The 18,485-nt window shown below is 49.6% G+C and overlaps 7 protein-coding genes across 7 annotated transcripts; 4 read left to right on the plus strand and 3 right to left on the minus strand.

The window, feature by feature from the left end:
* Positions 1-503: 503 nt before the first annotated feature.
* Positions 504-1,842, minus strand: ANOM_010640 (uncharacterized protein; the record flags this gene model as incomplete). The annotated part of the gene is made up of 3 exons (XM_015555896.1): positions 504-1,222; positions 1,279-1,631; positions 1,688-1,842. 3 exons carry the CDS (start codon positions 1,840-1,842, stop codon positions 504-506), a joined length of 1,227 nt encoding a protein of 408 aa, XP_015402689.1.
* Positions 1,843-6,950: 5,108 nt separating this feature from the next.
* ANOM_010641 (MYND domain protein) lies at positions 6,951-7,942 on the plus strand (the record flags this gene model as incomplete). The annotated part of the gene is made up of 2 exons (XM_015555897.1): positions 6,951-7,131; positions 7,212-7,942. 2 exons carry the CDS (start codon positions 6,951-6,953, stop codon positions 7,940-7,942), a joined length of 912 nt encoding a protein of 303 aa, XP_015402688.1.
* A 92-nt stretch (positions 7,943-8,034) lies between these two features.
* ANOM_010642 (MYND domain protein) lies at positions 8,035-8,634 on the plus strand (the record flags this gene model as incomplete). The annotated part of the gene is made up of 1 exon (XM_015555898.1): positions 8,035-8,634. One exon carries the CDS (start codon positions 8,035-8,037, stop codon positions 8,632-8,634), a length of 600 nt encoding a protein of 199 aa, XP_015402690.1.
* Positions 8,635-8,979: 345 nt separating this feature from the next.
* Positions 8,980-11,626, minus strand: ANOM_010643 (putative cell cycle control protein (Cwf22); the record flags this gene model as incomplete). The annotated part of the gene is made up of 2 exons (XM_015555899.1): positions 8,980-9,594; positions 9,695-11,626. 2 exons carry the CDS (start codon positions 11,624-11,626, stop codon positions 8,980-8,982), a joined length of 2,547 nt encoding a protein of 848 aa, XP_015402691.1.
* A 357-nt stretch (positions 11,627-11,983) lies between these two features.
* On the plus strand, positions 11,984-12,284 carry ANOM_010644 (dolichol phosphate-mannose biosynthesis regulatory protein; the record flags this gene model as incomplete). The annotated part of the gene is made up of 2 exons (XM_015555900.1): positions 11,984-12,040; positions 12,096-12,284. 2 exons carry the CDS (start codon positions 11,984-11,986, stop codon positions 12,282-12,284), a joined length of 246 nt encoding a protein of 81 aa, XP_015402695.1.
* A 1,714-nt stretch (positions 12,285-13,998) lies between these two features.
* Positions 13,999-17,349, plus strand: ANOM_010645 (uncharacterized protein; the record flags this gene model as incomplete). Its single annotated transcript, XM_015555901.1, has 3 exons — positions 13,999-14,042; positions 14,108-14,191; positions 14,265-17,349. 3 exons carry the CDS (start codon positions 13,999-14,001, stop codon positions 17,347-17,349), a joined length of 3,213 nt encoding a protein of 1,070 aa, XP_015402696.1.
* A 394-nt stretch (positions 17,350-17,743) lies between these two features.
* On the minus strand, positions 17,744-18,397 carry ANOM_010646 (HD domain-containing protein; the record flags this gene model as incomplete). The annotated part of the gene is made up of 1 exon (XM_015555902.1): positions 17,744-18,397. One exon carries the CDS (start codon positions 18,395-18,397, stop codon positions 17,744-17,746), a length of 654 nt encoding a protein of 217 aa, XP_015402697.1.
* Positions 18,398-18,485: the final 88 nt, after the last annotated feature.

An 18,485-nucleotide genomic window follows, 5' to 3' on the forward strand; every position in this document is an offset into this window, starting at 1 on the left:
GCAGCTAGTGTGTGGACTTAGTATGGCCGAGTTCAGAATTTCAGCAGGCTAACATAGCATCTTTTGAAAAAAAAAGAAAATCCCTCAGATACGGCCCTCGTATGATACAAGACCCCTCTCACTGAACTAAAATATTTTATTTCCCTGGATGAACCCTTGTTTTTGGTTCTATCCACCCGGTGCAAGTTATCGCCGAATGAAGTGAAGCCCTCTGGTAATGATACTCTCGTTACAGTTGAAGTTTCACAAAGTAAAGACTTGATATGGAGCCCCTGAGACTCAATAGGACGCAGTAACTACACTATGGAAATCATACAGTGCCTGGTAGGGTCTAATGTATACGGAGCCTCCGTCTGATTTGGCGTCCTTTGTCTTATGCCGCTTAGTTATGGACTTTGGACAGCGTTGCTTTAGGTTAAGGGATGATAACATGCTAGACCTTTCAAAGAAGGATAGAATACCCCTACAGAAAAGAAAAGAAAGAAAAAAGGGACAAGGTTAAGCTACCAATGATTCAGCAATTGCCTTCTCTTGCTTTTGGCCAGGTCATTCAAGTCATCCTCCGAGATTCTGCGGTCGAGTTTCACAACAAAGTCTGGCGGGTCTAGTTTGCGAGCATAACATCGACCCAGGAACATCACCGTCATCGCAACTAGTTGCAGAACCTGCACGGGCCAGTGCATTATGGACAGGCCGATACTTTGCAGGAGGAACCCGACAATAATAGCGAGTGCCACCGGACAAGCAATGGAGGTTGATGGACAAGAGCTGAGAGGCCGATGCGCCCAGACAAACTCTTTCTTTATGATCTTTCCGATGACATATGCGTCCGTTTCCAGTGCTGCGTTCTGTTGCTGGATCCAGATAGCGAGTGTGTTTTGCTTGCGAGGGGTCCAGATGGTGACATGCTCCGATGTATCGATGACCTTGGCTGTGTAGGCAAGTCCAAGACACAAGAGCGTTGTCCCTGCGGACACAAAAGTGAATGATATGATACGAATAGCTCGTGTCGCTGTGATAAAGAATCTGACCCTCACTGGATCATAGAAAGCTGTCAGGGCAGCTACCACCACAACACTGCTTTGCAGGAGTATCCCAATAATTGTTAGAAAAAACAGCTTCCTGGCTCTCTTATAAGGCCCGAGGTTCAGTGAAAGATTCGGTGGTAACTCTGTTTCCGGTTTTCCAGACCAGGGTGGTTGGGCCCTGATAGTCCTGCTTGCTGTTCCAGATCAGTATACAGGAACTGTTGAATCAAAAAAAGAAATATGGACTTACATTTTCTGACCAGTGCGCGAGACGTGGGCTGGAGGTTTCCATCGTATATCCACTCTTCCACGGGTGCTGATTCGGACGGTGGTAGAAGTCTCCTTTCGACGCCGTGGCCGTTCCAGACCTCACAGACTTCTTCGGACGTCGATGAGAGTAGCTCCTTTTCTATCACATCGCGGTCCTCTGGAGGGTAGACGGCAAGACTCCTCAGAAATTTATTGGGATTGGAAACCCTGATGATTGCTTTAAGGGCAAACGGCACCCCGGTTGGGACCATTGAGAATACCACCCAGTCCAATACGCTGACCGATTGGGATAAATAGCGATATGTGAAATCTTGTCCAAGGAGTGCGAAGAAGCTATTTGAGGATTAGTTTGGAGAAGGCAGTTTGCATAGACCAGCTCCGGAACTGACGGTGTGATGCCTCCTAAGAGATTCCCGGTAATGACATCTCCTTCCGTGAAGCTGGTTTCACATTTTCCAGTGCAATTAATTGGTGCCATGATATATTTCATGTGTTCCGCTACGGCAGGCAAGAAGATGCCGGTATCGCCGCCCCAGTTGATCATATGGAGAATAGGCTTCCTGGAAGTTGAGCGCTTTTTAATATGTTCCCCCGGATTACTTGCTATTAAAGTGACAAGAGAATCACTGGTTCTTGCATGACTTATTTCATGGCAGTCTAGACCACTGAAGTTGTAACTGACTGAGTTTCTATGTTTGACGTTAGACGATCCGAGTCTACCTGTAGAGGCCATTCCCATCGCAAAAGAGGCGGAGCAACACATGGCTCAGCTGTCCCAATGCGATCTATGCATCATAGAATCAGTTGTTCACATGTGCCCCACCAAGATCTCGAACTTATCGCTCGTATTCAGTTGGCTAGATGTCAGATTCCTTATTTTGTGTAAGGTTGGTTGACCCATTCATGTTGGTCTATTTCCGGTCACCCCACCATAATGAATCCCTTCCAGCATATCACTAAGGATCTTCCACTGCCAGAGACCACGTAAATTGAAAGCAAATAGAAGTCAGAAGGGGGGAAAAAAAGAAAAGAAAAGAAATAAATAAAATGACGCATACCACATAGGTATAAGTAGCCCACTATTTCCCAAGGCCCTGCGAGAAGATATACAAGTATGCCTTCGAAAAGACACAGTCGTAAACAGCTACCGCGAACTATCTACAATATAGTAGCATCGACACATTGAGTTATATATCACACTGTAGAGGAGTTCTACAGATGGCGAAAACCAGTAAGGGTGCAAGACTCTGGTCTTACTGCTGTGGTAAGTGACCCCCTACATCTAATTCTACCCTAGCATCTCTAATTACAATCTAACCCAGACATCATCTACATCATAGCCTTCCCATGCTGGCTATATCGATGGCCATTCAAACACGTCCCCCCAGGTCACCAAGGGCTCATACTGCGGAACGGCGAAGTTACTGGAATAATCCAACCAGGCGAGAATAAATTCACCAATCCCTTCAGATCACCGATGGAGACCATCGACATGCGATTCCAAACAACAGAGCTACCCAAGATAGACCTCTGCACGAACAGTGGCAAAATCACTGTGCGTCCCCGCGTTTGCTATTCCATATTCGACCCAACCAAAGCCCTCGGCGTGACGGCAGATATTGAGAGCATGATTGGATTGTTCGTCTCAAAGTACCTGGCCAATAGGGTGATACATTTCAACGTCGCGGATGCGAAGCTGTATCTCCGTCGAATACATGAGCCGTTTTCGAATTATCCGGCGGGTAGCCCCAGGAGTACTGGGTCGCATATGGTGGATGTGTGGGTTGCAGGTTGGAGGAGTGGGTATAGGGCGAAGGCGATAGATGAGGATGTTTCGGGCCCGTCGAATAACAACTTGTATCCTCTGGTTTATGATATTAATGCGCAGTTGTGTAGGGTTGGGACTGAGTTGAATTGTTTGACATTTCATGTTGTTGATTCTGTTGGATAGATTGTTGTTTGTTCGTTCATATAGCCGAGGCAGCTCTAATAGCCTGCGTGTAGATGTACATTCGGACGTCATTTTCTATACTTTGCTTGCTCAGTCCATGATACTTCTCAAAAGCTGATCAAACAACTCATGGAAGTATTGAGTACGTGGATCGTGATATTAAACTACAGAATTAATGCTTGTGGGTATGTACATGCTAGGAGGTAGTCTATCTGGATATATATAATGAATCAATAAACAAGCCTTTTCATGCTTATTACGGACAACTTATTGACAAGAGGTCATGGCGAGGTTTTCATTTGACCGAGTACATATTTTGATCTAAAGTACAATGCGAAGAATGCATGTCCTGACAAGATGGTCCCCCAATTGAGCTTTTCTCACGTACGCCGGAAATGCGACTTTGCCCGTTAAACAAACCACCATGTCTCAGCAACAGTTGACCATGGCGCGATGATACTGATGCATATTCTACCAAGGTTTCTATGACCTCAAATAACAAGTCGAATATCTCCACGGTCAAAATGCCCTCACTCTGTCTAAGAAGTGAACGTGAGGAGAGGCCTATAAAGTATATACGAGACCCACAGTAAACCAAATCGGCGAGCTATAAAGTCTAACTAAGACTATCATAATATCTTTCCCTCGGAAGTACAAACTATCCAACGAAACCATGAAAGCTTGGATGATCTATACTTCAACGCATGTTATGATAAGGCTTTCAAGTCAAGCAAGGCATTGCCGAGCTTCTATGCAAGGAGCTGAAACCCATTCCCAATAAGCCGATAAACCATTTCCCGGCTATTCATTGCCCTATCACATTTCTAGGAAATATATTTTCCGAGCTATGGAGTGCAGCAAGGCCCTAGAATGGATGCTGGGGTACAGACATGAACAGATAGCGGCACATCAGTGTTACTGCATCATATCAGACTTACGACAAAGGGATTTTTGGTCGGCTAAAACGGTACTTTAGCATTATACATCACGGTGGCAATTGAGTTAGCTCTATAACCTTTCTTTCAACGGCAGAGATCGACCGGGGAACTTATCACAAATAGAAACAGTGTGCCTTGCTTGAGCTATTACTCTCGGTTAGAAGAGCCGGACGTGATTCGTGCTCTTGTCATCACAGCACTCGTGCGTATGTCCCTTGCTGTTGTTTGCGTCACTGTTTTCAAGTGTGCAATCTCATATTAGAGTGTCGCCAGATGTTTAAAAAGGTAGAGGTATGTCAATTTAAGAAATACTACGCTTGCTAGCACGCCTTAGGCCATATACGCCGCCTAATACCGATAATAAGGACATAATGGATCAGAAGACATACCTTAAAGGATCTAGTGATCGGAAGAGTTGCTATCTTTTGTCCCAGATAGCCTTTTTTCGCAATGTAGTAGACATATCATACTAAGCGGCGGCTTCTTGATCCCCACAGAACTACAGCATTCTCCACACCTTATATTGCTAGGTTTACCAAACTGAAGTGGCTGTCCTGAATCTCTGCAAGGGAAGTGCCGATATCTGGTAACCGAGGGGCCCACCGATATTACAAAATGCAGGAGTTAACTATACACAAACATGATCATCAATCGATTAGACAATCAAGATTACGTTGGCCTGTTAGAGCTTAAGAATTAACCGTCTTGGTATACGACGCGTCATTGCGAGACAGAATCTAGGTTAGAAACGCTCCAATTAACCCAGAACCAACATAGAGGAGCAAGTTCGTGGACGCGAAACAATTCAATCATTAGGTAAACGCACGCGCCACGAAGCTTGTTCTATCTAGAACCTGACTCTATCATACACATGATAACTGTAACATGGCACGGCTTCTACGGTAGCATAAAAACTATGGGCAGATTTCACTGTCTGCACTTCATTGCCACCCCGCCTACGTACTCATGGGAATGGATGTGCTCAGCCAAAAGTAATGATATGATGCACTGTATCAGGGGGAGACGATCGGTAATGCAAGGGGCCCTAATCAATATCTGCGGACTCCACCCCGGAAATGCTAGATAGTTTCCCAAGCCACATGAGACAGGTCATATCACCTTTTCAGGGTTCAGAAAATCTAAGCCCTATCTACCTGGAGAACAGGTATAAAAGCGAGCATCATCCATGCTCTTACAACCTCATTCCTCAGCATCAAACACAATCAAAGCATTCAAAGCCTACTACCACTACTACTCTCTCCACTACTCGGTTCTTCCGTGACAACCAAAGCCTTCTTTTACAATGAAGTTCTTCTCTGCCATTGCTCTTGCCTCCTTGGCTTCTTTCTCTACAGTCTTTGCCGTGCCTAGCGCGTCCGGTGGCGAGGACTGCGCCCACTTCATCTACAGAACTCTTCGCGATAAGCAAAGCACCGACATGTACAACTGGTTCCGGATCATTGATTCGCAGCCCAACAACCCTTGCAAGTAAAAAGTTCGCCTTTTCAATTGTTTCACTCAGTGTAAGGACCATTCATTTGACTACTTTCTATTGGCATTAGCTCACAATAAGCAGCGACTATTCAATCTTGTCAACTTTGCCGGATACTCTCGCTTTATGCCCTCGCGGTAATTGGCCTCGCAAGGCTGAGTGAGAAATATGGGAGGACGTTTCTTGAAAGTGCTGTGTATATTGGATCGTGATACATTCACCTGGCTTGTAATTACAAGGAATTAATATTGCTTCTATTTCTGATACTGTCCATGTAAAGATGAGTAACGTACACCATCTAATACAATTCGCACCTGGTCGCGGCTGTTAGGAACTGTTTTTGCCTGCTCTCAGCTTCTGGAAGCTTGGTTGGCGAACCGTCAAGAAATTGTTGCTGTGGGTACTCTGTAGATCATTGACTCTTTCGATGTGATATGTTGATTCAATATATAAAGGAGCCAATCATAATGACAGCTTATCCTATGCGAATCGATAGTTATTTTTGCCTTTTTTTTAATCCACCTGTTAATGTAAGGGTGAAGCCTTTGTTAATGAGCATTTAGGAACGTCTTCTTGGCCAGTGAATTTAACAGAATCAATGAGACTGGCTATAGGAGCCTACGAAGTACAACAGAATTCCAAGTCATATACATCGGTTGCTGCTAATAATCTGTATGCATGATTACATACACACTAGGAAGGCAGTTGCTGGTGCCATTCACGGTACCACCGCCAGGGTCGATATCGGAAAACCTGACAAAGTACGGGGTAAAGAAACGAGACAGATGGGGTGATGTTAGTCAACTCGAGATTAGAACGAGTATAACTTCTCCTGAGTACTCATCTATATTACAGGTCTGATTTCGACTGCTATTCCAGTTTAAACCTTGGGGTGAGATAACTTGATAACCCATACTTGACCTGCCTAATCTGGATGATGTAGGGCAAATTTTGTTATCATCACGTGGCGATAGACATCTCCCCGCATTCTTCTTTTTTTTTTTCTCTTTTCATACATTGATTTTTCACTGAAACAAGAAAACTTCAATGATTTGTGCAGCTATATACATCAATTGTTGACTATCGTGGCACTGCGTAACAAGGCTGGCTAATACGTTAGATCTGCCGGGGAGACAATCTATTTCAACCCAAATACAGCCAACATTTGGCCTTCATTCCACGTAACAGTTACCCCACGTTTTGAGCAGAAGAAGTGAAATAGCCACACAGCTTCTCCAACTAAACTAGATACTGGAGTCTACATATCAAAGATGAACGACCTCCTCCACTCGCGCTCGGAAACAACCACCCGTCTCTATGCGGACCCTCACAACCCACATCTTCACCTCGAACGAGGACTACTCCATGAGCAATTGGGATTTGCGGATTTAGCATCCGCGGACGCGTATCGTGCTCTTTCACTGTTGGAGTCCGTCGTTGACCCCGGCGGATGTGAGTTCCATGCTCGAAGGAAGATAGATACTCAAGCTCAGGCTGCAAAGGAGGGGGGCAAGAGGCTGAAGATGACGAAGACGACGACGATTCATATATTGCTACAACACAAGACGAGTATGACGAAATCATTGGGACCGTATATGCCTTGCTTGTTCGGAGCTTAGTCACTTGCCGGTGCTACAGAGACGCATATGAATTCTGCATGCGTGGTTTGTCGCTACTTGGAAGTATGGAAAAGTGTGATGGTAAAGCTGTGGATACCCTCAGGGAGCAGCTAGGCGCAATTCAGAAAGTATATACTTCTCGACGACCAGACTCGGTTAAGGACAATGGAGCTGCGGAAGTGGAAATCAACCCCAGTGCTCTGAATGCGCAGGGCTTCGCGCGGAGGGTCCTGTACCCCTGGAACGAGCACGAGCCGGACAGAAAGGCCCCTGAAACACTCAAGCTGCTCAATGACAGACTGAAGGATGTTGCGCCCAAATGTGAAGTGCGGGCTGTTGCTCTGCCCGCCCTCCACGGCACCACCGACGAAGGAACCTCATCAGAGGGTGAGGTATCCATCCAACTAGGCCTCTTCGCCAAAGAAGACATCGCCCCCGGCGAGATCATCCTTCGCGAAAACTCCCTCCTCACAGCCACTAACAGACTCCACGACGACCTCTGCGACGCCTGCAACGCCCCGCTCCCCGACTTAGCATCCGAGAACCCCCCGTCGCCTGCACAGACTGCGACGACATCATCTTCTGCAGCCAAGCATGCCACGACCAAGCACAGGAAACCTACCACGGCGCCCTCTGCGGTCTGATGGAGAATCTCGAATCCATCGGCAAGGACATTCCCGACCCCAAAGACAAAGCTGACTACCTGTACCTCCTCCTCCTGGGCCGGGCAATCGCCATGGCCGCAACACAGGACGTGCATCCTCTTGACCTCCCCGAGATCAAGTACATCTGGGGCGATTTCCACGACCTCGAGGACTCATCCGCAGGCTCTGTTTCCTCCGACGACCCCACCGCCACCCTGCCCTTCTCCTTCCACCTCAATATCCTCCAGCCTATGCGCATGCTCGAGGAAATGGAACTGGATCCTTACGAGGCCCTTTCCCGCTATGATACCTGGGTGCTTAATACGCTCTATGCTAAATTCCGCGGCACCGCATCCGGTCGTCTGTCTACCTGGGATGGTGGCCCGGAGCTCTGTGCTGTGCATCCGCTCTGGTGTCTTGCGAATCACTGCTGTGATCCGAATGTGAGGTGGGAGTGGGGTGGTGAGATTACCTTCCGGGCTCGGACGGAGTCTGAACGTCCTGTTTGGAAGAGGACTGGTACCGGGGAGGAGCAGACGCCGTCCAGGAACGAGGGGATCAAGACTGACCAGGAGATCTTGAATCATTACTGTGATATTGGACTGAATGTCAAGGAGAGACGGGAATGGGCTAGAGGCGCGTTGGGTGGGTTGTGTTTGTGTGAAAGGTGTTTGTGGGAGGCCGCTGAGTAGATTTGTTTACATTGTCATTTCCTTGGAGAGTTTACGTGAAAAGATAGATGGGTTGGATGGCTGAGTGATACCCTAGATATGATAGATGCCGTACCGAAAAGCTATTGCTATAGTTTGCGTTTTATATAGAAAGCTAGACTCGCGACTGATGCCAAGTGAACATGTGGATCGTTTGCAGTGACTGCACTGCCTTTTTTGCTATTGGGAACCTAAACGCAGGGTAGTACAAATACACCTAACAAACCGAGCCTTTTAACCAGTCCTAATAAATAATTCATGACCTGCGGTCAACATCAAATAATTGAAATTCTTTGTATGCGTCTTAGAGGCATTTTCATGTCATTTTTACAACAACTCATCACCATTTAAATTAGATATAGTCAGCGGCGCGGCCCCGACGAGGAGGAGTCCGGGACGGCGATCTACGCCGAGGGGGCGAGCGAGACGGTGATCGGGAATCCGAGTACCGGCGTCTTCTTTGATCACGTCCCGATCGTGCAGGGCTCGGGGAACGTGACGCTGAAGCATCACGGGCGCGCCGAGCCGGGGCTGCCTTGCGAGGTGAACGCGACGATGCGCGTTTAGAGCGAGGCGGAGACAAAGACTCAGACGAGTAGCGTCTGCCTCGTGCCTCGCGCCGAGGTGGAGTAACAGATCTCGACACCGATCTGGAGTAGCTTCGGTTCCTACGACTGTAACCCTGTTTCTCGGGTGTAACAGACCGAGACGGTGAACGTCGGGGGGAGCGTGAGTCGTAAGACTTAGCACGAGTCCGCCTAGGGGGAGTACGAGAGACCGACGACCTTTTGGGTGACCGGGATCGACTGTAAGAAACAGAGCGCCGGCGACTTCTCGACACTGGTGACCTGGAGCGCGAAGGCGTGTAGCTGTAGCTCCGGCGAGAAGAGCCGGAGATGGATCGTGAATAAGACCTGCCGCGACTGACCGAGCGACGGCGGCCTCGGCCCGGCGAAGGCGAACGGGAGTATGAATAGGAGCGCGAGCGTGAGCGTGAGTGACGGGGGCCAGTGCACGTGGAGCAAGATGAGCGAGAACTGACAGATTCAGCGTCTGACTCTGGAGTAGCGTCGCGCGCAGGGAGAGCTGGAACTGTCGGCTTGGGGAGGTTCTTCAGGTATTCACGCATGTCCTCTGTCAGAATACCAAAGCCGATACTTGTGAAATAGTTGATAGAAAAGCGGGTGTTGCGAGGATTATCTGTTGGGAAGAGACCTTCAAAGCTCGGGCGAAGTATCTCATCCCTCATGCGCTCCTGCAACTTCGGGAGACCAAGGTGCTCTCCTAGGTCTTGGAAGAGAATCTTGATAAAAATACGACTGCTTGAAGTGGTTTCTTCTTCATTGAGGTGAATGACGGACATAACATGCCAGCCGATGGCGTCGGTGCTGAGCATATGGCCGAAAAAGCGGGCAATATTGCGCAACTTATTGGTCTCGAATCGATGGATCGTGTCATAGTACTTGGCGAAAGCAGCCTCGAAAAGGTCACACCAAAGACGATTGATCTTGGAGAACCGCTCACCAATCAAACCGTAGAACTTTGAGTATGTTCTTTCTTGAGAACAGCACTCAATAATCATCGACGGAAGTTCGGGCTCCAGGCCGGGTGGCAGTGAGATCTTCATCAATTTATGACAGCATTCTTCGAAATCAATGCTGGACATGATAGTCAAGTAGATGGTCCTCCGCAGGTTGACGAGGTCCGTATTGCTTTGGTCTTTGATATCCATCTGCCGCTCTTCTTCAGCTTCTTCATCAGAGCTCTCATCGGTCTCGTCCTCCTCATCTTCGTCATCGCTACCTTCACCTAAGATCTCAGCCTTCAGTTTCTTGTACGCGTCTTCGTGTTCCTCCCATTGCGAATCGTATTTGAAAATGTTGAGGGTATCTTGAGTTTCAATCTCATCGTCAAGACCAACACGGTGTGTGATCTGATCTTCTTCCTCTACCAGGTCAAGTTCATCTTTGACCGCTGGATTGTCTTTATAACGGTCTTTACGGACTTGGAACAAGACTTCGATCATGTACTGGACTCTCTTGTCGATATCGGCTTCGTGGAGGATGTTTCTGAACTGATCGAACACCGCCAGGGCAATAGGACCACTCATTTCCTCCAAATGCTGTCCGACTTCCCTTGTGAGGCCGACGGCAATCTCCACACTGTCATCTGTGGGTTTGTGGAGCAGGAGAAGAAGAATTTGAGCTGCGAGCATCTCATGTACGACCTGTTGGTTGCACAAATGAGCGATGAAAGTCGTCGACGAGATGCAGACCGCCTTGTCGTTTCGTTTGAACGCTTTGCGGAACTGGACGATCAATCGATTAAGCAGCAGCTCGCCAACTTGAGGAAGTTTGGTGTTGACGATAGCCGCCATCGCAGCGTAAATTGGCGTGAACGGCAAGCTGGCAGCTTGAGCCTTCATGATGCTCCTGCAAAATAGCCCGCGTCCACGTACCAAGTTCTCACCGAAAAGTTCTGGCACAATATGTTTGATATTTGAGACGTTGACTTTGTTGATAAGACCGTTGATCGATTTCTTCAAAGCTTCCCATGCCATACGCTGATATTCTTTGCTCGTCTTATCTGTGATCTGGGCTTGTAGCGCCCGGAGTCGAGCGGGGGGAATGTAAGTTCCACCCGACCGCATATTCAGAAGCTTCTCATATTCTGCTTTGGCTGAAGCTTGTTTTTCTTCTTCCGTCATCGGTTTCCGCGCGGCCTCCTGCTTCTCATGTTGGCGGACACGCTCCGCGAGTTGTCGTTCTCGCTCAATGGCACGTTCAGGGTCAATTCGTGGCGCGTCGCCATCTTCTTTGACAGAGTCACCTGGAGGCGACCGGCGACGAGTTGGAGAAGGCGAACGAGAGGGGGGCGAGCGTTTTCGTGAGCCCGATGGTTTTGGAGAATAGGACGTGCCAGGCGGAGGTGTGGGCACTCGCACCGCCGACTGCAATACGACCGGGTCTGTCATCGTTCCTTAAAGTTCCCCAGATTACTCTGGGACCTCAATAAAGGAAGAGTGACTCTTGAGTCAAGTTGCGAAAACGTTGATGGTTGAGCTCCGTCGGACAGAACGTGAGGCGGCGAAGGGTAAAGTCTTAGCGTTCGGGCCAGGTCACGTGCCACTCAGGAGCCAAGCTGTTCGTGTTATGCGATGGGATGGTCTGTTCATGCCCATCTTTCAGGCTAGCAGTTCTTCGCAATTACTCTATTAGGCCTACCCTATAGATTTGCTCACCACTATGGTAAGAAGAAACTAGTCTGCATCGTTATATTTTCATATGCTGATTGTCGCTTTTTCTAGCTGGGCCAACTCGTCGGATCCGCCATGCTCTTGGCCGCTACCGCAATCTTTCTCTACTACACGGCTTGGACTCTTCTCATGGTAAGTCTCCTTCTATGCCTTTTGGATTTACGTGCACCTATTAACAAGGTGGTAGCCATTTGTCGACCAGGACCACCCCCTCCATGACCTTTTCCCTCCTCGTGTATGGGCTATCCGCATCCCTGTCATCCTTACTCTCCTCGGATCGGCTGTGGTTGGTACATTCATCGGAATCGTCATGATCAATAGCAACAAGAAGAAGGCGGCCAAGGCCAAGGCTGCCGCGGCGAAGAAGAAGACCTGAGATGTTGCAATAGGCGCGACCTTCGGAGTGTGCGCAGGGGGAACCTGGATGCGTCGGAACAGGTGTCATATACTTTGTAACAATACACGTCATATCCCTTTTGATTCCTGGAGTATGCATGCATGCAACTTCCACGCTCTTCCCTATTATACTCTCAATGGACTCTTTCTTGAACCTATCACGTGGTGCGATTCGAAGACAGCGACGACGAACCGATAGGTCAATCCAAGTTGGAAGATATCACATGAGGTTGGGTAACCCCAAAGGGGAAACTCCCCAAAGAAGTCACAGTATCCCATATAGGCGTGAGGACCCGACGGATGGACTTCCAATGTGATTTAATTAAACCTCCACCGTCATGCCTCAGTCACCGCTTGATGATGTGCCAATGATATTCAGGGACCTTGCAGATGACGGCGAGTAGTTACGAGTATGCGGTAATGCGGACCTACCGGACAGAACATTCCTGATGATTCAGATTTGGTTGACATGGAAGCAACAGTGGCGGCTAGACCCGGATTGTCCACGGAAGAATTTAGAAGTTGAGTTCCAGTTGACTGTGGCTTTGCCATTGCCCTTCCATGTCCAAGTGGTAAGGGCTCTTTGGCTGCATCATTCAGGCAAATCACGTGGCGCCCGCTGACCCGTGTTCAGACGCGTGTGGTTTGCATTGTTTGTCTGGGGGGCCCCTCATGCGACCTGCAGGGCAAACCAATAATTTGCCTGGAACATGGTGGATGGATCGTCATTTGAGTGCCGAGTGGCTGTGGAATGAGGAGTGGGGGGGCTTCCTTTCATTCTAAGAGGAGGGGGGCGGATGACTCCATACTTATCTTTTTGGTTTGCAGACTGCAAGGCAAGCGCGGTACTCCGTAGATCCAAGGTCCGGCTGGAAAAAGGCACGTTAGGCAGTCCGAAACTGGCGTCATACCCTGACGGTCACCGTCTCAAACGGACCAATCATCACCTGATCCTCGTCATGTGCCGGCCTGGGGACCTCACGGAAGTTCCTAGACTTTACCATACCGTACCGTACCTGCCGACCGAATCTAGTTCCGTCCAACTAATAGTAGTCTATTCGTGGCCGGTCACCACTAAGGTTAACTAAATCTGGGCCTGATAGGAGATAAGTCAGCCTACCCATGGGGGATGTCATCCATACTCCTGACCCTGACCCCCCTCCCCCTCTCCCTCCATGTTCTTCCCCAACCTCTCTTTCTATTTCCTCAAACAAACTCACTTCTTTGACCAAAACTGTCTTCTTTGTATCCGGTATATCTATCATCTTTGTACATTTTGTAACTCGTGTTCCACTTCCATACATCTACCCCGGATTCTCGGACGAACGGTATAAGCAGCGCTTCCGTCTCGCCCTAATCTCCGAAGCTACAAGCGTATCTTGACTCTGGATACGCTGTTGCTTTGCTAACCTTTATTCCTACGCGCACCGAAACCGCTTTTATCGCAGTATTAAACCTAAACCTCTTTTTCAATAACCATACATGTACGTATTGTTTTGCACCCTCGATTACTGGGTGAGTCATACTAACGGGGATGCTTGTTGATAGTCAACCGTCGATAGTGCCATACCTCCGCGACAGTCTTTGCCACCGATAACATCGCGAGACCCCCGTTCTCAGACCTTATCACGGGTCCTGAGAGCGGTTTTTCTTATCGAAACCGTCTTGCCTCCTCGAGGCAATCCTTCCATTTCATGCCCCCGGCAGCTTCGGACGATCTATTCCGCCAGCAGAGCCGGTCCGTCGGTGACCTAGCCCACCCCTAGAGGATTGGAACCAAACGCCCCCAGAGAATGAACACAGTGGAAAGAAGAAAAAGGGAAAAGCCGGATCCAAGGGGAAGACAAAGACAGCCAAGGCTGCAGCAAAGACACCGCCAGAAGACTTGTAAGCCCAAAGCACCGCGAGTTTTGCCGCTTGGTCCATCAAATCACTGACCTGGAATACTCAAAATGCACAGGATTCCAGCCTCTCCGCCTCTGCAGGCCGAACCGTCGTCATGTCCTGACCCTCCGTTGGCTTCTGAACGACCCAACAATATCGTCTCGCCGGTTCTAGATGCACTTGGCTCCCTTAATGACTCACCAGAGAATGATCTAGCGTATCGTACAGATAGCTGGGCAAAGTCTATCCCATTTGGGAAGAGCCCACCGAATGACGTTAGTGACGGCGAAATCGCGAACGGGTCTCCCTTTGCCTTCCCTTCAAATCCGGAAAAGGGCGGTTTTAGCCACCCCTCCTCAACGTCGCCTCTTCCCAGGGCAAGGCCTTTGAGCTACGGCAACGGGTACTTGAGTAGTGACTTATCTCGACAGCAGTCTGTAGATAGGTACAAAAGCCACTCCGTCAGCGGCCCATTCAGTAACCCGATCCCGTTGCCGCATTTGCCCCAGGCCCATTTCTATGGAGCACCTGATATCGACATCCCACTCGTGTCTGGCCAGAACAGGCAGTCGACAGGTGAAAAATACTCTTTCTGTTCCTTTGACACGATCTACAGCCCTTCGTCCAAGTCGTCGAGGATGGGAACTAGTGTTCTTGTTGTGGGTACTGATGGATCTTTGGAAGTCCTCGCAGTAGAGGACCGTAAAACGCGTTTAATTGGGAAGCTGGCCGGTCTCAATGGTCGTGTGATAGACGCCAAAATCCTGGCTTGCAATTTACCCAATGACTCGTGCTCAGCATCCAGACCGCATGTCGCTGTCATTATCCATGGTCCATGTGGACTACCTGACGATGCCACTCGCGGCTCTTCTGTGGGTTCGGAAGTGAATGAGGTACCTCCTACGCCCACCGGGCGCCAGCATCCTGCTGAGAGGCGCTCGGTGAAAGACGATGCCAGATATTACCAGACACGCGTCGAAATATATTCGCTCAGAACGGGGGATCACATCACGACTCTATTCACAATGAAGCCTTCTCCGTACTTTGAGAGTATCCCTGGACTGCCTGCAATTGCACCTTCGCCTGCCGGAAATTTGAAGCTCTTCGCGGGAGGCAACTATGTAGTTTTGGCATCTGGAGTTAGTGGTGAGGTTTTCATCTACAGCATGAATGGGTACCAGTGCCTGGGTAAAACTTGGACCAGTATTCGCTCACGGGAATCCCGGCGTTACTCAACTTCTTCAAATTCAACAGATCCTGATGGATCTCGGACCGACTCTCCATCTGGGATTGCTAACACCGACAGCCCTATTGTTGCGCTAAAGGGAAGATGGCTGGCAATCGTCCCACCATCGTCCACGTATAGGGCGTCGCTTCCAGGGACGGTTCCTCCGTCGTTGATCCAGGGTAAAGCCTATGGTCTTGACAACCGTAATCCTCCAGCAAGGCCAGCAATATCGTGCGCTACGGACGTCGGCGAGGGCCCGAGCTTCTTCGACAAAGTAGCAAGAGGCGTGACGCAGGAGATTGTGAGAGGTGCAAGATGGATGGGCGACCAGGGGCTTCAAGCGTGGAATAATTATTGGAATAAAGACCAGCTCCAATCTTCTGCGCCCCGACGCTCTCCCACCTTGGGAGATTTACCGCAGGCATACAGCGCCTTCCCACCTACTCATGCCCAAGATACCCATACTACCACACCCGCGGAGCCTGACATTGTTTCAATCATGGATTTGAAAAGGCTTGAAGAAGGCAATGAGACAAAGGCCGCGCTGTTCAACCCCGTTGCCACGTTCCAGCCTCCAGAAGGATGCAGCTTTCTCTCCTTTTCGCCTAATGGACTAATGCTTCTTACGGCGAGCACGAATGGAGACGTTCAACACGTCTGGGATCTCATGCAAGCTAAGTACTGTCGAGCCGGGGCATTTTTGTCAGAGGATTCCGTGAACACTTGTGCCAATGTGCGCCAAATCGCACGGTACACGCGTTTGACAAAATCATACATTGTCGACGTGATTTGGTGTCCTCCCTCTGGAGACCGACTGGCAGTTATTACTCGGAAAGGAACAGTACATGTCTTTGACCTACCGCGGAGTGCTTTCCAATGGCCTCCATTCCGGCGGGCTCGCCCAACATCTAGTAAACCGCCGGCACCTGACCAATCAACGGATGAGTTGTCTGACAAAGCCGCCCCAGTGAACCCTCTATCAGCGGCATTCAAGCTTGTTGGGGGCAAGACGCAGCCTATAATCGCCGCAGTTAGAGGTCGTACCGCAAGTGCTGGTGGGGCTTTGCCTGCAGTAGGAGGATTTTCATCGTCTGCTGGTGTTCGAGGCGGGAAAGTAGTTGCTGCTGGTCTCAGCAAGTCAATGGGGGCAGCCACTGGGACAGTTAACACGCTCCGCCACGCTGGGGAAAACCGCCTGCACGGGCTGGCCCGTGACCCGGCTGCGTCTCGTGTCACTTGGATTACGAATAAAGACCAGGTATTTTTAGGCTTGGTGGACAGCGGGCACTTCCGGCTCTACAGGGTGCGACGTACTATGTCTATTCAGAAGAACCGGCAGCTCCAATCTGTGGTAGGAGGCAAGGAGATTGAATTCCGGTTGCCCCCCGTTCTGCAAACGCACTGCGGTCCTATGCCTGTTAGCGCATTTAATGTGGAGACCCCTGTTCGCGCATCGCTGGCCTTGCCTTCTTCCAATCCACGACCGTCTCTTGCATCCAAACTTAAATGTCAGCCTCTCTCCCAGGCGGAGATTGAGACAAACGCACCTTACCAGCCTTTCCACACGGACCAGAGGGTTAGTCTTTACGTATACCCGGAAATTGGTCATACGGACGAACCATCGAATCTGCCTTCTGGCAACTGGGTATTTGGTGAGAACCTGCCCATGACCAGAATACACGTGCGCCCATTCAGCGCTGGTGGCGATGACGATGATGACGAGACGCTACATGAACACCAACTGGGCTCTGGTGGCGAGATGGAGAATCTAATCAGTCTTGGCAATAGTACGGGGCTTCCTGAAGAGGTCGTGATTACCACACGCAGAAAGAAGAGACGTGGCTCGTCATTTCCTTCGGCTGGATCTGGAGGCGATGATGGCTTCTTTGAGGATGACTGCGACTTCTTGGATTTCGCCCGGGATAGGGTCTAATTGCATTATAATTTTTTTTTTCCGGAGGTATATTGAAACGCCACGACATGCAATTAGTTTAGACATTACAGCGGTTTCGGCGTTGGTCTTGTTTTGTTATTTGTCTCTCCCTACACATCTCAGTGGCATTGGCTATGGCATCACTGTCATTTTACCCTGCACAACAAATGGTTATCACCGAGTGCAGCAGGTGGTTTGATTGAACCATACGTTCCTTTCTCTTTGCGCGTACCTTCACAACAGATAATATCGTCACCTGTCACATACCCATTGGTGTATTGAGAATTGATAGACTGGATAGCATGATTTCGGACTTGATGTCTATAGGTTAATCTATATTGCATTGCATGCTCTCACCCCTTGTTCTCTCCCATCTTTATACAAAGCGATCTTCCTACGCGGCGTCGTTCATTTCGACAGCCCACCACTCTTGAAACTCCTTCAACCTCGCCGTGCGCACTCTGGCCATCTCTCGTCCAGTCTCCGTCTTCATCATACTCTCCAGCCTCACCAACTTCTCCTCAAAATGCTCAATCGCATTATCCATCACCCACATCCCCTCAGGACAGAAGTTCTTCCCCTTCGCCCCCAGAAAAGTAAAACACCGACCAATGCCCACCGCCCCGATAGCATCCAACCGATCCGCATCCTGCACAATCGCCAACTCGGGATACCCCTCGCGAATCAACCTGCCCACCTCCTCCGGCTTGGCCCTCTCCGTCGTATACGACACATGCGACACAATCATCTGCACCTTCTCCGCCAAGGCCTCATCCGCCCCATGCGCCACAAGCACACAATACACCAGCCGCTGCGGATCCACCGCCTCTTCTTCTTCTGCGGCACGGCCCTGAATAGACGCCGAGATGGCCGCTACCTGCGACAGATATTTCCGGTCCCCGATGTCATGCAGCAGCGCCGCGAGGTGCACCACGTCGGCATCGTACACTGAGGCCGCGCGGGCTGTTTCGCGGGCGAGGATTTTTTGGGCTAATGACACGACGCGGTGCACGTGTTGGGGGTTGTGCGAGGGGTCGTGCGAGGCCATGCATTTGGTTACGAATGCGGAGATTTCGGGGATGAGGTTGGGGGTAGTGATGAGGGGACATTTTGATTTTTGGAGTGTTGACTTAGTA

The sequence above is a fragment of the Aspergillus nomiae genome, assembly GCF_001204775.2.
Source record: "Aspergillus nomiae NRRL 13137 chromosome Unknown contig00411, whole genome shotgun sequence".
Lineage (NCBI taxonomy): Eukaryota > Fungi > Ascomycota > Eurotiomycetes > Eurotiales > Aspergillaceae > Aspergillus > Aspergillus nomiae.